The 23,516-nt window shown below is 44.5% G+C and overlaps 1 protein-coding gene across 1 annotated transcript in view; it reads left to right on the plus strand.

Annotated features, from left to right (window-relative positions):
• Positions 1 to 3,385: 3,385 nt before the first annotated feature.
• Positions 3,386 to 23,516, plus strand: part of LOC137534413 (pulmonary surfactant-associated protein D-like) — a 55,930-nt gene continuing 35,799 nt past the window's right edge. Inside the window, exons 1-2 of the mRNA XM_068255909.1 lie at positions 3,386 to 3,440; positions 15,511 to 15,609. Coding sequence (XP_068112010.1) covers positions 15,522 to 15,609 — 88 coding nt within the window. The 5' untranslated portion in view covers positions 3,386 to 3,440; positions 15,511 to 15,521. The remainder of the gene's footprint in view (positions 3,441 to 15,510; positions 15,610 to 23,516) is intronic.

The following is a 23,516-nucleotide window of genomic DNA, read 5'->3' on the forward strand; positions in this document are numbered from 1 at the left end:
AATAGGAAACTCAGAAATTGAAATTCTGTGCAAAAAGAAAGCTCATCATGGCACCAATCACAATATCAGAGTTGGTTAAATCGTTACAACTTTTATTTTATTAATGTTACAGACAGAACTTGACCGGATTTACTACAACCAAAATGTGTGCAGCGCCCCTAAGAATATCCATGTCTGTACAGCGTACTAACACTTGTGTAATGTCACTGATTAACTAGTGACTGTGTGACCAAGTTTGCTAGGTCACATTTATCATTTTAACATATTTTTAAAAGGTTATGTACACAACAAAATTTTGTAACTAGGCTTCATGGCAAAAGGACAAAATAACCCAATGCGCACACAAATAACTGTATCTCTCGATTATCATTCTGTGCTAGATATCTGTCCAGATAATCTCTTCTAGTATATATACAAGCACACTGTACATAATCTGCCACATCGCTGACAGCCCATTGAATCTGCTCTGGTAAGTTCTACCTGCTTACATGAGCATATACTGTATGTGCATGTGTGTATATATATATATATATATATATATATATATATATATATTTATTATTCTTTATAAAGCGCCAACATATTACACATGAGCATGGAGATTAGGCAAGTTAGGTTCACTCAAATGCATAGGATGGGTGCACAGTAATGGAGGTGCATGATCAGGTAGGACACAAAAGCAGGAGGACCCTGCTCAAAGGCTTACAATCTAGAGGGAGAGGTAGGGACACGAGAGGGAGGGGACCAGAGTTCAGCTGTGAGTTTAGAGCAATTGTGTGGAGTGGTAGGCCAGAGTGAAAATGTGAGTTTTGAGGGCCTTCTTGAAGGTGTTGAAGGAGGGGGCTGCACTACTACGACTACTACTACTACTACTACTACTACTACTACTACTACTACTACTACTGCTTCTACTACTACTACTACTACTACTACTACTACTACTTCCTCCTGTTGGACTCAAAGCACTCAAGAGCTGCAGCCACTGGGCCACCCTGCAGTGTTAGGGAGTCTTACCCAAGGACTTCTTACTGAATAGGTAAGATTTGAATCCTTGTCGCCCATGTCAAGGGTAGAGCCCTTAAAGGACACAAGAAGCGAAAATAAACAAATGAAATAAACAATCGTATTTATCTTCCTTCTCCTAAAAATGACCTTTTAAGATATTACACAGTTTTATTTTATGATTAAATCTTCTTTTTAAGTTTTAACTGTTTTATTGTTTTTGTTCAATGACACATTCATTGAACTATGCCAGAGCTGAAATCTAACTATTGATCCTTTTCATCCCTTTCCTGCTCTCAGAAGCCATTTTCTGCTACGAAAGTGTTTTTTAGTTGGAATTTCTTATCCGTGAGGGTCACACTGTAGTCACTTCCTGTCTGTCTCAGGACTGAGTCAGCCACTTGCATACCTGATATTTAACTCTTTCAGGCAGAGAAAGAAAAAAAAAGGAACACAGCATAGTTATTTGTGTGCTAGGCACTGTGCATACCCATGTCTATCTTATCATGTCACATGTCACTTCGGGTTTCCTTTAACCAGTACACTATCCAGCCACTAACTTAATTAGCTTTGGAAGTGCTTGTGTTCTCAAGAACTTCCAGGGAAGAACAGATCAGTGCTTTTCTTTGCATGCTTGATTCCACACTTGTGCATGCGCAGTATGGATGCACCTATCTTCAGAATCACAGCACTTGGGGATGCAAGTGCTAAAGAAGCTTGTGGAGGGCACATTTTGAATGGGGGATGGCGGTGGAACTAGATCATGGACAGAGAACATGGAAGGCTCTATGGCTCTATGGCAGTGATGGCTAACCTTTCAGAGGCCGAGTGCCCAAACTGCGACCTAACATTGACTTATTTATCACCGAGTGCCAATGGGGGGGAGGGAGCGAAAAATGGGCGTGGTCATGACGTTGTATGGGCAGAGCAAACGTAATGATGTAACAGCGAGGCATAAGAAAGCAGTGTTTCCGCCATGATGTGGTGAAATGAGGATTCGCATCATGGGTGTGCAGAAACTGTGTGATGCTATTTATTAGTATACCCGCCGTAATCCCAAAGCAGCAAATATAGCCAACTATGACCATTAAATAATAAATGCAGCAACAGTTACCCCAGACACCAGAAAATAAACACAATGTGGGCAACATTTCAGCAGAAAATAACGCAATGTGGACTACATTTCAGTAGAAAATAAACGCAGTGGGCAGCATTTCGCCAGAAAATAACGCAATGTGGGAAACATTTTAGCAGAAAATAACATGATGTGGGAAACATTTCACCAGAAAATAATGCAATGTGAGCAACATTTCATCAGAAAATAAATGCAGTGGGCCACATTTCACCAGAAAATAGACGCAGTGGGAAGCATTTCACCAGAAAATAAACACAGTGGGCCACATTTCACCAGAAAATAAACGCAGTGGGCCACATTTCACTAGAAAATAAACACAGTGGCCCACTTTTCAGCAGAAAATAGATGCAGTGGGCCACATTTCACCAGAAAATAATGCAATGTGAGCAACATTTCAGCAGAAAATAAATACAGTGGGCCACATTTCACCAGAAAATACATGCAATGTGGGAAACATTTTAGCAGAAAATAACACAGTGGGCCACATTTCACCTGCAAAAAAAGTAATGTACTCACCTGACAGAAGTCTTCACTCTTGGCCGGGCTCTGGCGCGCATCTCCCCTGGACGATCCTCCTGCAGTCTACCGCGCTGACAGGCAGAGAGCAGGGCTACGGGAAGATGGCGCCTGAAGCCCTATACTGGAGACACAAATAGTCTCCGGTACAGGGCTACGGGTGCCATCTTCCCGTAGCCCTGCTCTGCCTCCCGGGAGACTGCAGGGCTGCGGGCTATGAACTGCCGCGGCGACGTCTATTAGACGCTGCGGCCAGTTCATAAGCAGCGTTAGCATGCCAGCAGATTAAGCTACGCGTGCCGGGTCTGGCACGCATGCCATAGGTTTGCCAACGCTTCTCTATGGGATCCACAGCCTTTACTCTTAATAGGTAAGTAGCTAAGTCTTTTTTTATGTTACGTCGCTTTAGATTTGTTTTAACGAGATAAAATGAAGTTGGCAAAATACTTCTAAAATATGCTGATGGCACTGCATCAGGCCCATAGACTCTTTTCAGTCAGTCTTAGTAGACTGGTGCACTTGCATTGAGGAAAAGATGTGAAGTAGCATTTTTCAACTGTTACTAAATAATTTTATTTCTCCTGCAGACACGTATTTTCTTGGAATATGCAGACTATGTTGTTCTTTTTGGAGGTCCTTTTATTTAAAGTGGCCTTAGTGTCAGCTGCTACACAGATATGCAAGGAAGAGAACACCTATGAAATACTCACCTGTGGTGCCCCTGGCATGGATGGCATAAAAGGCAGCAATGGGGAAAATGGCGCCAAGGGAGACACAGGAGTAAACGGTATGGAGCCAAGCCAATAAGCTGCTTGTAATGGTATAAAATACATAGAATAAAGCTTTTCTTCAACATGGATTTCCTGCTTACAAGAATGCTGTATATTTCTTTAGATTGAGGTTGCATTCACAGTGAGACGTTGCTTTGTAATGCAACGTTAAAGTCACAACACAGCATTACAATGAAACGAAAAAGGTGGTAACGCACATTAACGATGCGTTACCGTCGCATACAGTAGGTACAGGAAAGCATACAGCAATGAAAAGTGTGCTTTCCTGTACCTGGTAAAGTGTGCGTTTAGAGGTAATGCAGTGAATTTCCATAACGCTACATGTTACAATGAGACGCTTACGTTGCACTGTGAACGTTCCATAGGATTAGCATTGCAGTGCGGTAAGCTGCGTTATAAGACTTTATAACACAGCTCTGCAATGTCCCACTGTGAATGCGACCCGAAATAGATATGTTATCGCCTGAAAGAGGAACTTCAGCCTAAACAAACATACTGTCATTAAAAAGGATCTGTAACATCAAAAGATCCCCTGGGGGGTACTCACCTCGGGTGGGGGAAGCCTCCGGATCCTAATGAGGCTTCCCACGCCGTCCTCCGTCCCTCAGGGGTCTCGCTGCAGCCCTCCGAGAATAATGCTGTCAATATTTACCTTCCTGGCTCCTGCGCAGGCGCTCTAACGGCTGTCGGCTCCGAACTACACGGAAATACCCGATCTCCGTCGGGTCTGCTCTACTGCGCAGGCGCAAGTTTCCGGCGCCTGCGCAGTAGAGCGGACCCGACTGAGATCGGGTATTTCCGTGTAGTTCGGAGCCGAGAGCAGCCACAGCGCCCCCGCTGGAGCCTGCAAAGGTAAATATTGAACTGACAGTCGACTCTGTCACCGGCTGTTCGGAGGGCTGCAGCGAGACCCCCGTGGGACAGAGGACGGCGTGGGAAGCCTCATTAGGATCCGGAGGCTTCCCCCACCCGAGGTGAGTACCCCCCAGGGGATCTTTTTGATGTTACAGAGTCTCTTTAAGTTACATTAGTTATGTTAATTAAAGATAGGTAATATCATCTCTTACCCACCCTGTTTTAAAAGAACAGGCAAATGTTTGATTTCATGATGGCAGCCATCTTTTTGGTTGAAAGGAGGTGACAGGAGCATGATATACAGTTCCAACTGTCCTGTGTGCTGATCACCCCTCCAGTTGCTAGGCAACGTGAATAACAACATAGGAAATCCCATCATGCTCTGCACAGCATCAGGGAAAAAAAAGCCCCGGCTTTTTTTCTTTGATGGGTGGAGCTTAGCTAAAAATGCAGCTAAAAATGATGCTTTGGTAAGAAAAACAAAGTTCTGATGCTGTGAAACTGTTAAAGAAACACCAAGCCTTTTCAGTTCTGCTGAGTAGATTTATAGTCCGGAGGTTCACTTTAATTTTAATTAGGGACTTAGGACAGGATGTAAACAAAAGAACAAATAAGAATTTTTACCCATGTCTGTAAAGATTTAAGGCTAACATGAACAGAAAAAAGTATGGTACAATGGGCTCAATTCTGGTAGCTATGTGAGGTACATGTTTTTTTGTAGGTAAAATACCTCATGAGGTATTTTCCTCTTCTTTTATCAATTCTGAAAGATTTTTCTCCATTTCCAAACATGAGGTAAAACATGTGGTAAATGCATAGAGTGAGGTAAAACATGTGGTAAATGCATAATGAGGTAAAACGTGGTATTTCAGTGGTAAGCCTGCAGCAAATAAGTAATGTCTTTAATTGTCTTCCATAAGTTAGGGTAGTCTTTGGAATATTTTTTTTTTTTTTTGAGGGAAGGTGTATTTGATTATGTAGTATTATGTATAGCTATGAAAAGTAAATTTATAGGCATCCATTATAAAAAAAAAATCCAGCTCATTTACCTTTAGAGGCTGGAGGGAGGGGGGGGGGGGGGGGTCGGAGCACTTTTAGAGGCTGGGGAAGGGGTCAGCACTTTTAGAGACTGGGGGTGTGAGTACTTTTACTTTTTAGATGCTGGGGGTCTGGAAGGGTGGTTACACCACTTTTACTTTTAGAGGCTGCTGGGGGGGAGGGGGGGGGGCCTCGAGCACTTCTAACCGGAGGAGGGGGGGGAATCGGTGTTTGCCGCAGTTTTACTTAATTTTTTTTAAAATAGAGGCTGTGGTTTGGAGCATTTTTACTTTTTTTCCAACCAGAGGTTGGGGAATGGCAATGTTGAGGGGGGCGCGGCAGATGAAGGATTGTACAGGGTTTGGAACACTGTTTCTTTTTTAAATTAAAATGGAAGCGGGGGGGGGGGGGGGGGGGTATTTGTTGGTCAGATCACTTTTACTTATTTCAGCAAAATATGGGGGCCCTGGACACAAAACAAGCTGAAAAGTGTGAGAAAAGGCGGAAAAGCCGCCGCAAGTACTCAAAGTAAGGCGGCTGATTCCGCGTTCAACATGGCAGCTTGCGTGCAGAGATCTGCATTCACTGGCTTGACGGAGTGCGGAGAAACCGCCGCACGCCCAGAGAACAGGGCGGCGGATTCCGCGTCCGACGCGGCGGTTTGCACGCATAGGCCTACTTCTGTTAGTACTGCTGAACGCGGAGAAAACGCTCGGACAGCGGTGCGGCGGATTCCACATCCAAAACAGCAGAGGCATTACAACACATGTCTGGTGTGGCTGGGACTGATAGTCCACACAGGTTCAGAAGGACGCGTGCGCGCGCGGAGAGGCAGAGCCTCCCTTTAAGGAGAATTTCTCTTAGAGATAAATAAAGACAGTTCTGATTTTCAGTAGAACATTGTACTGGAACTCCCAAGTCTGTATCAGAGATATCCAGTGCAGAGGCCAAACCAGCTGGTGACGAACAACATAAACATGAGCAATTGTTATGAAAATATTCTCACAAGTGCATTAAACAATGTTCTCCTCAGAACAAGGTGACAGGTCCTTGGAAAATGGAATTTTCCAGGGCATGCGCAGTAAAGACGGTGCTTGTCATGATATCACAGGGTCTTGTCAGTCAATAGCAGGCGATGAGGTATTGATTCGTCCCTGCTCAGATGATGTCACATTTAACTCTTTAGAGTTTAGTATAAGAAGAGCTAACGAGCTCCCGGGGGGGGGGGGGGGGGGCTTCTTCTGACTTCTGGCTGATGACTTCCACTTTCTACTTGTAATGATCTGGAAGCGATCTCCACAGTCAGCGCACACCAAGTGCGCTGAAGCAGGGGGAAAGCCTCACAATCACAGAAGCAGAGTACCTAGTATATATTAGTAGAGGGGAATTCCAACCAGCAGGTGGAGCTCCCACAAGTCCTCTGCACACCCACAGATGCCAGATTGAAATTGCACGATGAAGCAACACTGGGAATTTATAAACAAGGTAGCAACTCGAAAGAGAGCAGGAACAGAGACAGACTATATGAATGTCTACCAATCTAGTCGCCACCCGGCGACAGCAGACACATCACAACAGAACAGACCAGAGAAAAAAAGCCAATCGCAAGAGAGGCGATTGCTATCAGCAACATAAGACTGAGGAAAGACAGAACATTAATAGAGTAAAGGAAGACACAGCAAAACAACCACAATACAAACGCCAATTGAAAATAACAAATGAACTAACTAAACGCGGTCACCACACGTTATGTGCAACAGTGACAAGCGCGTTAATAGCACGGTCACTGCACGTTAAGCGCAACAGTGACAAAATGTACCAACCCTGACTAAGAAATGAACACACAAAACAAAGACAAACAAATAGCGAGAACGCTTTCTAATCGGTTGCCTAACAACAGACAACAGCAAGCGTTCATTCCAGACAAAACAGACAGCAGGAGTAACCAGTAGCAACCGCTGCCAAGGTTATACTCCAAGACACAGACAAGAAAGATCCACCACCTCTAGAGCTAGGGCAAATGCGATCTAAGAACAGGACTGAACAATTCACTATCAGCCACCGCAGGAGATAGTACAAACGCCAGACCAGGATAAGACAAAACAAGACTAGGCAGTACAAATGATACATACAAAACTGACTGCACTAGTAGGGGTGCAAAATGCACTCCCCAACAATTAACTATGCTAGAATATTTTTAGCAACAAGATACCAAGAGGCTGAGGCTCTAAGGTTAGTCTCGCTAAACAGAAACTATGACGAGCAAGGAATTCTGGGAGGAAGTGACATTTATACTGAAAACCTTCAAAGGAAGCAGACAAGCAGATTGCAAGATAATTGGATGCAAATCAGTCAGCCTTGCAAACTGACAAAAAGGCCTCTTTTCCCTGGACTGAACTATGCAACCTGCATAGGAAACCAACAAACTGTCCAGGGAATCAAGGCCAGCAGAGCGGATTCTGACATTACCCCCCCCCCCCCCCCTTAAAGACGGCTTCCAGACTTCTTTCAAAACAGAAGACTCTCCTCGCCGCAAAACAATCAAAAAGATGATTCAGAACGGCCGGGATAGACCAACCGGGCATGCTTCCTGAACTGACTAAACCATGATGGAAGCAATCAGCCCCAGAACCCCAAAAGCCATGCCCACCAGTACAACAAGCTCCAAAGTGACACCCATGAGCACCGCGACTACCAGAACAATGCCCACCGAGAGCCTTGGCATGATACACTCAGTCCCCCAGGTCAAGTCCAAAGAACCTGAGACCTTCAGAGTTGTGCCCACTACAACGGTCTTCTCCAGCATAATACTTATTATTGGACCAGTCCAAAGTACCAAGGCAAGAACCCCCAGGAATCTCTCAGAATGACTTACAATTCCAAAGAGACCCCAAGAGATTGAAAGATCCCAGAGAGCCACATGGTGATCCAACAGGACCCCCCACATGACTCAGGGAAACCCCCAAGCCAAAGTCACAAGGACAACTGTCACAAACAGTTTTCTGGAATCAGAACCGTATTAAGGCAAGTGGCGCCACCGACGCCTTCTGGACAAGACACCACCAGGGGGACATCAGAGCACATAAACACAGAGGGCATCTCCGGGCATACTGGATCACGGAAAACATCTGGGCACACTGGAACAGGAGCAACCACTGGGCATGCTGAGGGACTGTAGACCTCAGAAACTGACACAGCCAGACCAGATTCAGAGCAAGACAAAAAATCATCGTGACCAGTGGTCACAGGTACTGGACTTTCAAAAGGAGACTCGGAATCAGACTTAGGAGTCTCTGCGACTACAACTGTATCCAGCAAAAAAACTCATCATTGAATACACATGACTGAAGCTCCAAAAGAGCTGCAAAAGTAGTCAGCATAATAGCGATGCCTACTGAAGTGGGCATTACTTCAGAGGGACTTAGGGAGCAGGAAGCGTATCTTAAAAGCTCTGCACCCTTAGGCAGGAACTCAGAGGCCTCCAAAACATCACATAAAACTTCAGGAACACAAATTCCTAAGTTTTCTGGTAAACTCATCAATGATTTTGAACTATCCATGTTACAGGGCAAAATGTCAAATACATTCAGAGGACAGGGCTGATGTTTTAGAAATGGTTCTACAACACACTGAATTTTATTTACATGAACAGACTGCACACAGGTTAACTGCGCAGGATTATCTGCTGGAATAGACCCTGACTTCCTTAGTTTCACTAAACACAGAATCCTGCATAGCAGTCAAACTTGACTGCAATTCCAGAATGGCAGAAAAACAGGCGAGTATAACTGCAACACCAAAAGGAGCTTCTGAGCTCTCTGCTGGAGATTTTATACCAGGCACTATTGACTAATACAGAGTACAGGAAGTAAAGTCAGTACTTTCTGTAGAGCAAGAAAGGGATTCACAAATGTCAGTTTGGCTGGACAACATTGTTTCATTCATGGTACAGGGCAAGCTCACAGAAACATTTTCTAGAAAAACAAAGATTCCTCAGTATCAGGTTCGCACAACCAAAGCTCTGTATCACCCTTAAACTCAACCAACAATGTCGAATCAGGGGAGTCAGAACGCAAAATTTGCGGATCCCACATCGCCTTCGGTTGTGGAGCTGAAACTTCTGAAGAACAAGATTCCGAAATCTGTGGACCGAATTGCGGAATGTCAAGGACAGGAAAATTGGAACAATTTTATTCTGGCAGTGTGTTTTCACATGTGTCAACAGAGTGAGGCATAGGTTTCTTTGCAGAAGAAGTTGAGACAGAAACACGAGGACATTTATTTGGCACATTAACATTGTTCTTAAAATTGCATCGTTTAGGAATTTTCCCCATAGCAAGTTCATAAATGGAGAATCTTAAAAGAGTACTGGGGGAAAAGATCTGTTTTTATTTGACAAGGGAACCCCTATATCTTTGGCAAAAATAACACATTAATTTTGTTCATAATTTGCAGGAACACCTGAGATAAAGGCACCAGATTTCACAGATTCAAACTCCACACAAGCAGTTGCCATGGGAAACAGACTTTCAGAATTCTGTTGCTTTGGGGAATGAAACACACTCAAAATTTACTTGCTTCACCTCAGGGAAATTGGAACAATCGCCCGCTGACAATGTGTTTGTACAGAAGTTAACTGATTGGTGTGTATGTAGTTCGGACAGCATCGTTTGACACACACAAATCACCGGATTCACCAAATGCTCCTCACACTCACCAGATTCAATCAAGGTGCGCATTGAGTCAATACAGGCATTTAAACACAGCTCATCCTTTCCGAAATAGAAATCACAAAACGACTTCCTATCAGTGTCAAACTCTTCAATCAGAGCCCCGATTTCCCAGGAAGCAAATGGAGGCTCCCACAAACTTGTATCCAAAAAACACTCATATGGATTGGGGTCAGGAACATAAAGAGAAGTTTTTACATCTTTAATATAGCAAATGACACTGTCTATATCACATTCAGATGTGTTGGTAAATTTGGGCTGAAAAATTCCACCAGATTTTACTGGAGCAAACTTTTCACTTGTAACAGCTACAGGAAGCGTCTCTTTCAGAGAAGTACGTTTCTTAGACTTTTTCTTTTTAATCTTTACAGCTTTAAACTGCTGCTGGCCAGAAGAAAAAGAACCTTTGGAACTTTCTCTTGCGAACTGAATAGTTCGGCAGGAAATTACTGAATCAACAGATTGAGCTATCAACTCATTGGAATATGTTAATGACTGAGTGGTACTGCATGAACCAATTGGATCAGCAGTTTGCACTGTAGGAAAAAACTCATTGAAATAGCATGGCATAGGAATTTCAAGTTTACAAGAAAATAAATAAGCTAGAAATCTGCAAGGGTTATGTATCAGATTTCAGTGTTTAGCCCTTTCATCAGCCCACACAAACAGATCCCCTTGGAGAAGATTGCAAGAAATCTGAGCACCCCAAATGGAAATTTCAGTGGCCTGAAATTCAGGATTCGCCAAAAATCTCGAACACTCTAATATAAAATCATCTCTGGTTTCAGAGTTCAGCGTCTTAAATCTTTTAAAGACAAGAACCATAATGTACAAAATCGTACAATTCAGAAATTCCCTTTAAACTGGGAATTCCGGTTGGGCTCATCATAATGTAATGATCTGGAAGCAATTTCCACAGTCAGCGCACACCAAGTGCGCTGAAGCAGGTGGAAATCCTCACAATCACAGAAGCAGGGTACCCTGTATATATTATTAGAGGAGAATTCCAACCAGCAGGTGGAGCTATGGAGTATAGAGGAACAAGTCCTCTGTACACTCACAGATGACAGATTGAAATTGCACGATGAAGCAACACTGGGAATTTGTAAACAAGGTAGCAACTCAAAAGAGAGCAGGAACAGAGACAGACTATATAAATGTCTACCAATCTAGTCGCCACACGGCGACGGCAGACACATCACAACAGAACACACCAGAGAGAGAAAGCCAATTGCAAGAGAGGCAATTGCTATCAGCAACATAAGACTGAGGAAAGACAGAGCATGAATAGAGTAAAGGAAGACACAGCAAACAACGACAATCCAAACGCCAAGGAAAATAACAAATGAACTAACTTAACGCGGTCACCGCACGTTATGTGCAACAGTGACAAGCGCGTTAATAGCACGGTCACTGCACGGTATGTGCAACAGTAACCAGCGCATTAATAGCACGGTCACCGCACGTTATGTGCAACAGTGACAAGCGCGTTAATAGCACGGTCACTGCACGTTAAGCGCAACAGTGACTAAATGTACCAACCCTGACTAACTAGTGAACACGGTAAACAAAGACAAAACAAATAGCGGGAACGCTTGCTAATCGGTTGCCTAACACCAGACAACAGCAAGCATTCGTTCCAGACAAAACAGACAGCAGGAGTAACCAGTAGCAACCGCTGCCAAGGTTATACTCCAAGACACAGACAAGAAAGATCCACCACCTCTAGAGCTAGGGCGAATGCGATCTAAGAACAGGACTGAACAATTCACTATCAGCCACCGCAGGAGATAGTACAAACGCCAGACCAGGATAAGACAAGACAAGACAAGGCAGTACAAATGATACACACAAAACTGACTGCACTAGTAGGGGTGCAAAATGCACTCCCCAATAATTAATTATGCTAGAATATTTTTAGCAACCAGATACCAAGAGGCTGAGGCTCTAAGGTTAGTCTCGCTAAACAGAAACTATGAGGAGCAAGGAATTCAGGGAGGAAGTGACATTTATACTGAAAACCTTCAAAGGAAGCAAACAAGCAGATTGCAAGATAATTGGATGCAAATCAGTCAGCCTTGCAAACTGACAAAAAGTCCTTTTTTTCCTGGACTAAACTATGCAACCTGCATAGGAAACCAACAAACTGTCCAGGGAATCAAGGCCAGCAGAGCGAATTCTGACACTACTCTTTTTGTAATCTTGTCATCTTATCTACAGTAACTGTATGCTGTATATAGGCCTAAGTGCAACGTAGTATAGATGTAACATAAGAGAAAGCCTGGTTGCCATTCAAAAGGAATGGACCAAGAGCCTGTAACGCAAAGAGGACTTACTACAGACCAATTGCTTCGCTGAGGTGTAACGAACATGTAGAGATAAGCATCTGTATATCTGTTTACTGAATAAACTCCTGAAACTTTGATGACGTCTAAGAAGTCTCCAGCGCTGTTGCTGTGATTAGAGTCAAGTTATCACACTTCCTGTGATATGGTGCCGAACGAAGGTGTAGTGTTGTTGCCCATAGCAACCAACGTATAGATTCTTATACACACTGCTCTTATCTTTTGGTTGATCTGCAGGTCTATGAGGCTGGGTGCAGACATAGCAGAAACGCTAAACGCTGTGTTTTTGGCACTAATGAAAGTCTATAAACTGCACTAAAAAACGCATATAAAAACGCATATGCGTTTTACATATACGTTTTACAGTATGCGTTTTGCAAAAAGCTGGTTCTGCTGCATAATATGCAGGATGGCTGCCAAAAAGCAAATAATGATAGTCAATGAGAACGTAATGGTATGCGTTTTGCATGTGTTTTTCAATGCGTTTTTGCTTAAAAAAATGTTTAGTGATGCATTTTCGCTCCCTGTTGTCTACCTAGTGATTTGCATAAAACGTAAAACAAAAATGCATGAAAAATGCATACAAAACACATATGCATTTTTAATTAGCATCCGCAAATGCATAAAAATGCACACAAAACGCATCAATAACGCAAATGCATAAAAACGCACACAAACAAACACAACGCCAAAAAATGCTACCTTTCACGCTATGTCATATATGAACCCAACTTCAGTGTTGGGGATGGGGAGGTAGCAGGTAGCTAAGCTACACACCCCCACTGACATCAATGCCCTATTGGGGGGTGAGGAGGGCACCTTTGTCTACCTCCTATACTGGGAGTAACTAAAGGAGGCATCTTGGCTACTTATACAATACATGCAAGCCAAAATCATCATCATCTCATTGAGCTTCTCTAAAGAAAATATTGCTGTACTTGGCTGTACAAGCATCCGAGGCTAAGATGGTACATGGGCCACATCAGATCCTGATTGCTTGCTGAGGACTTGTGTGCTCTCCTCTCTCTCTATCACTTGTTCAGGCTGATGTAGAGAGATGCTCCATAGTGACTTCCCCACTACTTCAGATCACATCATGCTTGCAGCTTGCTCACTTGCTTAGTCAAGCTGACTGAGGGAGGTATTATTAATATTTTATTATCATTTTTTTTTAAATTTGTTTAGCACCAACATCTTCCATAGTGCTGTACATAGAACAAAACAGACAATGGTGGGGTCTGGGGAGCATAGACGCATGAAAAGTGCAACGCACCAGTGGCGTACCTAGGGAATTTGACACCCGGTGCTGATTATTTACAGACCACCCCCAACCAATTTTTTTGATGGAAGTGTTGACAGGTAGGGGTGCCAAGCGTGCCACTGCAAATTGGGGGCGGGGGTGGGGGGGAATTTTGGGGGATTTTTCACAGTGCTGCAGAAGATGTCAGTGCTATATAAATACACAATAATAATATGGTACGGCATTAGACTATGACTATGGTAAGATTAGATTGTAAACTCCTCTAAAGACTGTCAGAAAAGGGGGACTTGCGAAAGAGTAGCCAGTGCACATGGCTACTAATGACAGGCAACTTCTGAAGCACTAAACACATCCTGCTACCTCTCCCTGCTAATTTCCCAGCTGCAGCACAGCAATCATTCTCTCTACTCACCCTGCTGCTCTGCACATTCACTGCGAGAGAGAGTGAGGAGACACATTGTCCACGGGACAGGAAGGAGGAGGGGTGCTACATCTAGTATAGGAAGTAGTACAGTCCCCTGCACTGCCTGCTGCTATTTTCCCTAATGTTGCTCAAAACTATGAAAAAAGGTCCCAGGTGTAAGGACACAGTGACTGAGCACCACAGCGGCACCCCCAGCCATGGCAACACCCGGTGCTGTGAGCACCTGCAGCTTATGGTAGGTACTCCACTGCAACACACGATACAATCAGGATAACCAGCAGCACAAGTACAAATAAATACATCTGATGTGTAGTTTGAGACATAACCATTACTGGTGCATTTGACAGCAGAAACACTAGTGGGAGGTCCCTGACCTTGTGAGCATACAATATAGTGGGTAGTGGGGTGGAGACATCAGGGGAGGAGACAAGGGTTTAGCAGATGAGGAGGGGAGCTGTATGTATGCAATAAACTGCATTAAGCAGAATGAAGTGTGTAAAGTCTTACTGCATAATGAATAGTGCGGAATGCAACGCATTACAAGCAATGGATTACGCACTACTTCACAGTGCGGTAAGACTTATTGCACATAATTCTGCTTACCGCAGTTTATTGCACCACCCCAGTATGAATTAGCAGAGGCGTAGCTAGGGTTTTCAGCACCCGGGGACAAAGACAGTTTTTGCGCCCCTCCCCTGGACAAAATGGGCATGGCCACGCATCAGAATGTGGTTGTGCTCATGGGTGGAGTCAAATGTAAAAATTCTGTTCAGATAGCCAGATGTGCCCCCCTTTTTAGATAGCCAGATGTGCCCCCCTCTTTAGATAGCCAGGTGTGCCCCCCTATAGATAGCCAAATGTGCCCCCTATAGATAGCCAGGTGTGCCTCCTTTAGATAGCCAGGTATGCCTCCCTTTAAATAGCCAGATGTGCCCCCTATAGATAGCCAGATGTACCCCCTATAGATAGCCAGATGTTTTTTTCTGCTGCTGCTAACACTTCTACACTCCCCAGCAGAGGGAGGAAGAGAAGCAGGGGCACTTCGGCAGCCAGCGAGCCACCTCTCGTGCATGTGGAGGTGCAGTGGCCGTGCTGAGCCCCCTTACAGTGCTGGACATGTGCTCCCCCTTGCCCACGCCTTTGAATGAATTGTCTGCTGAGAGTTTATATACATTTTAGATGTTTTTATTGTTCTATCTTGTATTATTGTAATCAAATAAAATTTTAATTTTTTTATACCTATAGAGTGGTACTGATATATATGTAGTGAGCTGTTCTTTCCTTTCCTTCCTTGTTTACATTATTAGGAAAACTATACTAATACTCAATAGGGCTTCCCTATAATAAATATATGTATGCCATTTTTATATGTCTGCTGTTTCAGTAATTATACAATCATTTACAATATACCAGGAATTACGGGAATGCCAGGCATTGAAGGACCACGGGGACCAAAAGGAGATTTGGGACCATTAGGACCAAAAGGAGATAAAGGGGATAGCACAAATCCAGGTAAAGTGGAATTTGCTAAAGTGAAAGTCATCTGTTTACATAAATACCTTGTGCCGCTTTAAATATTAAAACCAAGTTTAAAAAATGAGTCAACCTGTAACATCAGCCTAAAATCTACAAACCAGAGTGTGAGCAGGAGACTTACCTCCACAGATGAGTCAGAGGGTACTGGCCACAGACAGACTTATTAGCAGCACGTAACAATGCGTTTTGTGATCTTATACCCACTTCATCAGGTGAGTGAGTACCTTTAATAGGTGAACCAGTAGCTTTGCACATTCAAAGCTGCAGGCACATTTTTTACAGGTACTTACCACAAAATGCATTGCCATAAACTGCTAATAATTCTGACTGTGGCTAATTTTGCTTGACTTGACCTTGATGGTAAGTAGAGTTGTCTCGAACCACCGATTTTACGTTCGCGAACCTCAAACGCGAACTTCTGCAAAAGTTCACGTTCGCGCAAACTTGGCGAACCGCAATAGACTTTAATGAGCAGGCAAACTTTCAAAACTACAAACACTAATTCTGGCCACTAAAGTGATGGAAAAGATGGTTCAAGGGGTCTAACACCTGTTGGGGGGCATGGCGGAGTGGGATACACGCCAAAAGTCCCGGGGAAAAATTCGGATTTGATCCACAGCAAGCTTTAAGGGCAGAAATCACATTGCATTGCTAAATTGGAGACCTAAAGTGCTTTAAAACATCTTGCATGTGTATACATTAATCAGGTAGTGCAATTAGTGTACTGCTTCACACTGACAGACTAAACTCACTGTGTAACACACTGAAAACAACTGTTTGTGTAGTGACGGCCTTGCTGGACTGGTGCGCATCATGGCAAGAGTGCAGGCGATGGCGGTTTTCAAGCCCATATGGTCGGGCTGAGGTAGCTCAATGACAGGACAACAGTGACTGAGTGTCCAGCTGATCGAATTTGGTCTGTCCACAATGAAGCAACAACCTTATTATCTTTTTGGGTCAGGTGTGCCCCCCAACACACTCATACAGGCGGTCATTGCTTCATTGTGGTACGCAAGCCCCTTCACCGCAGCAAGGTAATGATCACACAGGGGAATTGACACATGTACATGCCTTTTGTTTTGTTGTTGCAGCCGCAGTGCAGCCAGAAAAATTAGGCAGGCATGTGCATTCAGGAATCCACCTGGAGTCCAGGGCCCTGTTGGTCGTGGTGGAGAAGGCAATCATGTGGCCTGCAGGCAGAGATGCTGTGTGTGGGGACTGACTTAGTCTTCGGGCAGGCCTGAGCGTGTTTTGCAGACATCCAGGCATCCGTGGTCACATGCACCCTTGACCCAATGCTGTGTGCCAGAGATGACACCACTTGCCTTTCAACATCACGGTACAGTTTGGGTATTGTCTTTTTTGAGAAATAATTACGGGTTAGTATCTTCCACTGCGGTGTGTGGCTTTGCTTTTGTGTGCTGCTTTTCCTCAGGTGGTCATCCCATTGCAGTGTGTGCTTTTTCATCATGTGCCTTCGTAAAGTAGTTGTCCCTATGCGGGTCTTGGTCTTTCCACGGCTCAATTTTCGGTCGCAGAGAGTACAGATGGCATCGCTCTCATCTGAGGCAGACACACAAAAAAATGTCCACACCGCTGAGCCCTGTGATGATGGCACTTTGGTGATGGCTGCCGACTGAGTGTTAAGGGGGGTGCCAGAATCAGAGCAGGAGGAGGAAGATATGTCACGCTTCCGTGCAGAAGCTGAGTAAGATGAGGTATTCTGTGTTAAATAATCAACTACGTCCTGACAATATTGGGGGTTGATGGCACGGGCCTTCTTCTGAACACTGTACTTTGGTTGAGGGCCACACAAAATCACGACAGCATGACCCCGAACAGACCTGCCATGTGGCCTGCCTCTGCCTCTTGTTTTGTCCATATTGAGGGCGATGAAGTGAAAGGTGTGCACTGACTTGACTAATACGATGTGCGGTTACACAGGTGCAGTGAAAATGGAAAGGAAGAGAGGAACGGGCACAGCTGAATAAAAAGGTGCAGTGAAAAGGTTACAGTGACTGCTGGTACAATAATGTGTGGTCACACAGGTGCAGTGAAAAGGTAACTGCTGGTACAACAATGTGCGGTTACACAGCTGCAGTGAAAGGTATGCACGGACTGGTATTACACAATACAATGTGCAGCTGTCATACACACAGGTCCAGTGAAAATGAATGCACTGACTGCTGGTATATAATGCAATGTGCAGTCACAGGCGTAGTTACAGGTATGCACGGACTGGTATTACACAATACAATGTGCAGCTGTCACACACACAGGTCCACAGGTCCAGTGAAAATGAATGCACTGACTGCTGGTATATAATACAATGTGCGGTCACAGGTGCAGTTACAGGTATGCACGGACTGGTATTACACAATACAATGTGCAGCTGTCACACACACACAGGTCCAGTGAAAATGAATGCTGGTATATAATACAATGTGCGGTCATAGGTGCAGTTACAGGTATGCATGGACTGGTATTACACAATACAATGTGCAGCTGTCACACACACAGGTCCAGTGAAAATGAATGCACTGACTGCTGGTATATAATACAATGTGCGGTCACAGGTGCAGTAACAGGTATGCACGGACTGGTATTACACAATACAATGTGCAGCTGTCACACACACACAGGTCCAGTGCCAGTGAAAGGTATACAATGAATGTGCTGGGCCTTGCACAGTATAGCAATTAGCAAGGGCCAGCTGCGACACACAGGGCTGTATAATGCAGTGTCAGTGGCACACACACAAAAAAAACTTCACAAGAACATTAGCTCTGAAAAGAGCTCTTTTTGTGGTGCTTTTCAACAACAAATATCAGCTAGGAGCAAGCTACAAGAGCCTAACTAAGCTTTCCCTATCTCTACAGAAGGTTCCTCTCCTGTCTCTCACTACAGCAGCAGACAGAGTGAGATCATGGCCTACGCTGCTGCCTTATATAAGGGGGGGGGGGGGGAGAGAGCTCCAGGAGGGAGTGCAGCCTGATTGGCTGCCATGTGTCTGCTGACTGTGATGTAGAGGGTCAAAGTTTAGCCCAATGACGGAGTATAGTGGCGGGTCGAACTCGCCATAAAGTTAGTGTTCGATCGCGAACGTGAACCAGCGATGTTTGCGCAAATAAGTTCCTGTGCGAACCATTCGGGACAACTCTAATGGTAAGTCTCCTGCTTACACTCCGTTTTACATGTCTTAACTATTTTATCCTGTTAACTGACTCCTACTACATATGGCCCAGTGTTAGTCACCCCTTCTTCCCTAGCGTCCAACAATTCTCTTTGGCTTTGCCCCAGAAACCCCCTTTTTACGGACAGCAACCACTTCCCATATTTCAACCATGGCCCAAGTGGCATCAGGCGAATCTCCCCATCTGCTTACATGTGGTATCCTTAACTTGTGAGTATATCCGTATCCCCTATTTGTTGCATCATACTACACCACATTGGCTGCTGGTTTGTCAAGGCTTTTGATTTTGAGGTCTCCTCATGAGCAGTACTCATGAGACACATCCATTGGTGTTACCACAATTCAGGGGCCCCCAGTGAAACTTTGATGGGGCTAGTGATGAGCCAAAATTTGCATAATTTTGCGTTTCCATAATTACGGACACAAATTTTGCCACTATGACACAAATTCATAAACTCAGGAAAGCCACTTATGTGATTGCAATTATTGATAATGCAAAGGCCCCTGCACGTGCTGTCGCTTTAAATGTATCAGGAGGCTAAACCTGCAGCCACTACTAAGACAGGTGCTCTTTGTCAAGGTGCACTTAACGGTCATGCATTCTGAGACACTAGGTTTTGGGCCTTGCAATATCTGATAATGCAAAGGTCCCTGTACGTGCTGTCACTTTAGATCAGGTATGTCAAACCGGTCCTACGAGGCCCGAGATCCTCACACATTTTTGATACAGCTCAAATGAATTGATGGGCATGAATCAGGAAAGGTGTGGTCCATCAGGTAGAACACATTCCTCTCCTCAGTCCATCCTAAACACTGGCATGGATCTGGCCCTCCAGGCCTGGAGTTCGACACATGTGCTTTAGATGTATCAGGAGGCTCTGGACTGTAACACAATTTTGAGAACAGCCGAATATCCACATTAAACACGAAATTCCGATTCGTTTCTGTTATGGAAACGATCATAATTATAAAAAAGAGCCTATTGTATTTTCAATCATAGCCAAAAATCGTAATTTCTTGAATTATGTGTAATTTTGAGTAGTCGTAATTAGGTCATTATGCTCATCAATGTTTACACCCCTTCGCTTTCCTCCCCTTTGTGCCCTTCATGGGGACCTTGGGGCCCATCTCACAAGGGTCATAAAACAAGTGTGGCCATTGTCATTGTGATCTTCACACCAATAACAATTGTAGCCACAAAAACACCTGATCTGAAGTATAGTCCCCTGTATCAGAGGAAAGCAAGGTCAGGAGTTGGGGCCCTCCACAGCTCTGGGCCACACTGCGATTGCTGGGGCTGCTCCCCCTAGTTACTCCCCTGGACACATGGGTCAAGAAGAGATTTGATGGTCGGAGTTTCAGGATTCAGCCAAATATAGGAGTTTGGTAAAGATATAGGGGAGGTGTCTCTATGGGTGAGGTTCTGGTAAGATATTGAGATAGGGGAACATATTGGCCTGCATTCTGGTAGCTTTGTGAGGTAAATATTTTTTTATAGGTAAAATTCCTCATGGTATTTTCCTCTTTTTTTTTTTTTTTAGCAATTCTGAAAGATTTTTCTCCATTTCCGAACATGAGGTAAAACATGAGGTAAAACATGAGGTAAATGTATAAAGTGAGGTAAACCATGTAGGGCTCGATTCACTAACCGGCGCTAAGCCGTTAGCACGTCTAAACTAAAGCCCTTGTGCATGCAAAGTAGGGCACTAGGTACTTTGCGCCCGCTTTTGCGCCCGCATCGCGGTGCGCTGATAAAGTTGCGCAGTGCGATATTATCATTGCACCGTTCGTTATTGGTGCACCGCGCTCCGCACGCAAAGCTGTTTGCGCGCAAATTAGTGTCTTTTCACTCCGGCGCTAACACTTAGCACCGGTTAGTGAATCGCGGCCGAGGTATTTCAGCGGTAAGCATGCAGTAATAATAGTAGCAAATAATAGTAGTCTTTAATTGTCTTCCATATATTAGTATAGTCTTTGGAAGATGTCTTTTTTGAGCGGGGGAAGGTGTATTTGATTATGTAGCAACCTATGAAAAGTATATTTATAGTCATCCCTTATAACAAAAAATCCAGTGAATATTTGGAGTTTTATTTCTACTATTCTTTTCTATTACACAGCCTGTATAGGAACAACACTAAAAACTGCAAAAATGCATACAAATTAACTTTACCTCCAGGTACAGGCAGGTCTTACACTGATCGGTAAATTATGTGCTAATGTGCCCTCTAATTTCCATGAGAATAGATATTTTTGGTAAAATTCATGCAAATTACCTCATGAATTACCTCATAATTTACCTCACAAGGTAAAACATGACTAAAACCTTCCAGAATTGCTAAATATCATTACCCCATGAGGTAAATTACCTCACATGAACAATTTGTTTGATAACCCTACTAGAATTGAGGCCATTGTAGTTTGTAAGACAGGTAGATCTGATGTGGTTTATCTTGTTTTTCTTGGGTATGATATGGATGTACGAATCTGGAGGGGGAAGAGGAATGTTTTTGTGTTTATATTTTGTGTTTATATTTTATGTTTTTCTTTTTATGATGGAACATGAAGGGAAGGGGGGAAGAAGTAATGTGTTCCAAAATGAGAATTGTAGTTTTTTTTCTCTTTTGTATATGGAGGCATTCTCTTTTCTTCAATAAAAATCCTCTATAATAAAACACTAATGTCCCTGCGTCCCTCCCTGTGTCAGTGCTTTTTTGCACTGCGCATGTGCAGGGACAGATGCAGAGACACTGTGGAGAGCTGGAGGACCCAGAAAGGGAGGGCGGGCGCGCGCGTGGTGGGCGGGTGTGTCCAGTGGGCACGTGCGGTGGGTGCGCTCGAGTGCGCGATGGCCACGCGGCGGGTGCGCGCATACGTGTGACGGTATTAGTGACAGACCTAACCTGTTTTTAAGTCAAGAAGAAATTTGAGTCTGTTTTTGCATATTCATGTCTTCTCTGTCCATAAAGGGTAATGCTGGCCGTGAACCAGACAACCTTTACCCAATCCACAGATTTTCAACATCACCTGATTGAAAATTGACGGGGTTTTTGCAATCTTTTTACCACCCTGAAACTCTCAGTTTCCACAGAAATCTGTTCAGAAATCAATAGAAATGTCCTCTGTACCAATCATGCAGTACAAAGCTTTAGGCTCGGTTCACATTAGTGTTAAACAGCGGGCCAGAAGCGTAACGGATACTGTACAAATAGAACGGATGCAAATCGATCCAATGTTAACCAATGTAACCCTTCACATCTGTCCGCTTGAATGGATCCATTCCGTCCGTTCCGCTGGAGGTAATGCAACTGTGCTGCAGCACCTATTTTTCCAGACCGCTGAGCCCAGCGGACTGGAACCCCTGACGATGCACTGCATTGGGGGCAATGGGAGAACGGAAGGTTTCTTCTCACTAGTGAAGAAATGGACCATTCTGAGGGCTAATCCCCTGGGGGTGGGGGTCTGGGGGGGATGTAGGGACGCTCCACTGGGGGTGGGGGTCTGCAGGGACACAAGTGAGAGCGGGCTGATGAGGGAGGGTTTCTTACCAGGCTTTCATCTCTACCCCTATTGAAGTGAAAATGGATCCGATGGACTGGTAATCAGATCCATTTTCACGGATCCTTTAGCCATTGTGAACGAAGCCTTACGGATCCGGTGAAGCGGAAACCGGATCCGCATTAACGGATTTGTTTGGCTTTAAAATGCAATGTGAACCGAGCCTAACAGTCCTCAGTCCACTGAAACCTTTTCTATTCAAGTTTTGACCTGAATTGCCATGATGTAACATTAAGGTAGTCCATAAATAGTGATCGATTCGAGCAGGGAATCTGTTGAAAATCGATCAATCTGCAGCATTGCACCTTTCGATGCAATGCCTCACTATAGCCCATCAGTCTACCATTGTGTGAGGAAACGCGGAAAAACAGCCACAAACACTCAGGGTAAGGCGGCTGTTTCCGCGTCTGACATGGCAGCGCAACGCGGAGAAACCGCCACTTGCCGCATGGGCAGAGCGGCGGAATCCGCGTTGGATGCAGCGGAATCCACGTTGGGTGCAGCGGATTCCGCAAAAGACAAAGTCACTGACAGCATGGGGGAACGCGGGGAAGCTGCCGCCTGCTTGGAAAGCAGTGCGGCGGGCTGTGCGTCCAATTCAGCGCATACATTGCAAGACATGTCTGGTGTGGCTGGGACTGATAGTCCACACAGGTTCAGAAGGACGCGCGCGCGCGCTGAGAGGCAGAACTTATATGGCAGCCAGAAAAGGGTCAGCTGACCAAGCTGGTCAGCTGACAGCTCTGCTCCCTTTCATTGGTCCAGCACTTAGGGAGGGGCTGGAGAATGTTTTAGTATATATACTGCTGGCTGTTCATTTGCTGGTTGTCTGGCGTTGCGATCACAACGTGGTAGCACTCAGACCTGTCTGTATTTGTGTTCTAGCATAGTTTCCAAAGGTGTTGACGGCCAAGGATCTCACACCTTAGCATTAGGAAATTATACTGTATTATCTGTTATAACCTTTTGCTTCCCTGACTATTCTTCTGAACTCTGATCCTGTATCTTGCTATTCTGATACTCTGTTGCCGAACCCCAGCTTACCCTTAGACTCTGCATCTGCCTCCTGATTCTGTACCCCGATATATCTGATACCCTGTTGCCGAACCCTGCCTGTTTACTAGACTCCGCTTTT

This window comes from Hyperolius riggenbachi, chromosome 10 (genome assembly GCF_040937935.1).
Source record: "Hyperolius riggenbachi isolate aHypRig1 chromosome 10, aHypRig1.pri, whole genome shotgun sequence".
In the NCBI taxonomy this organism is placed as follows: Eukaryota; Metazoa; Chordata; class Amphibia; order Anura; family Hyperoliidae; genus Hyperolius; species Hyperolius riggenbachi.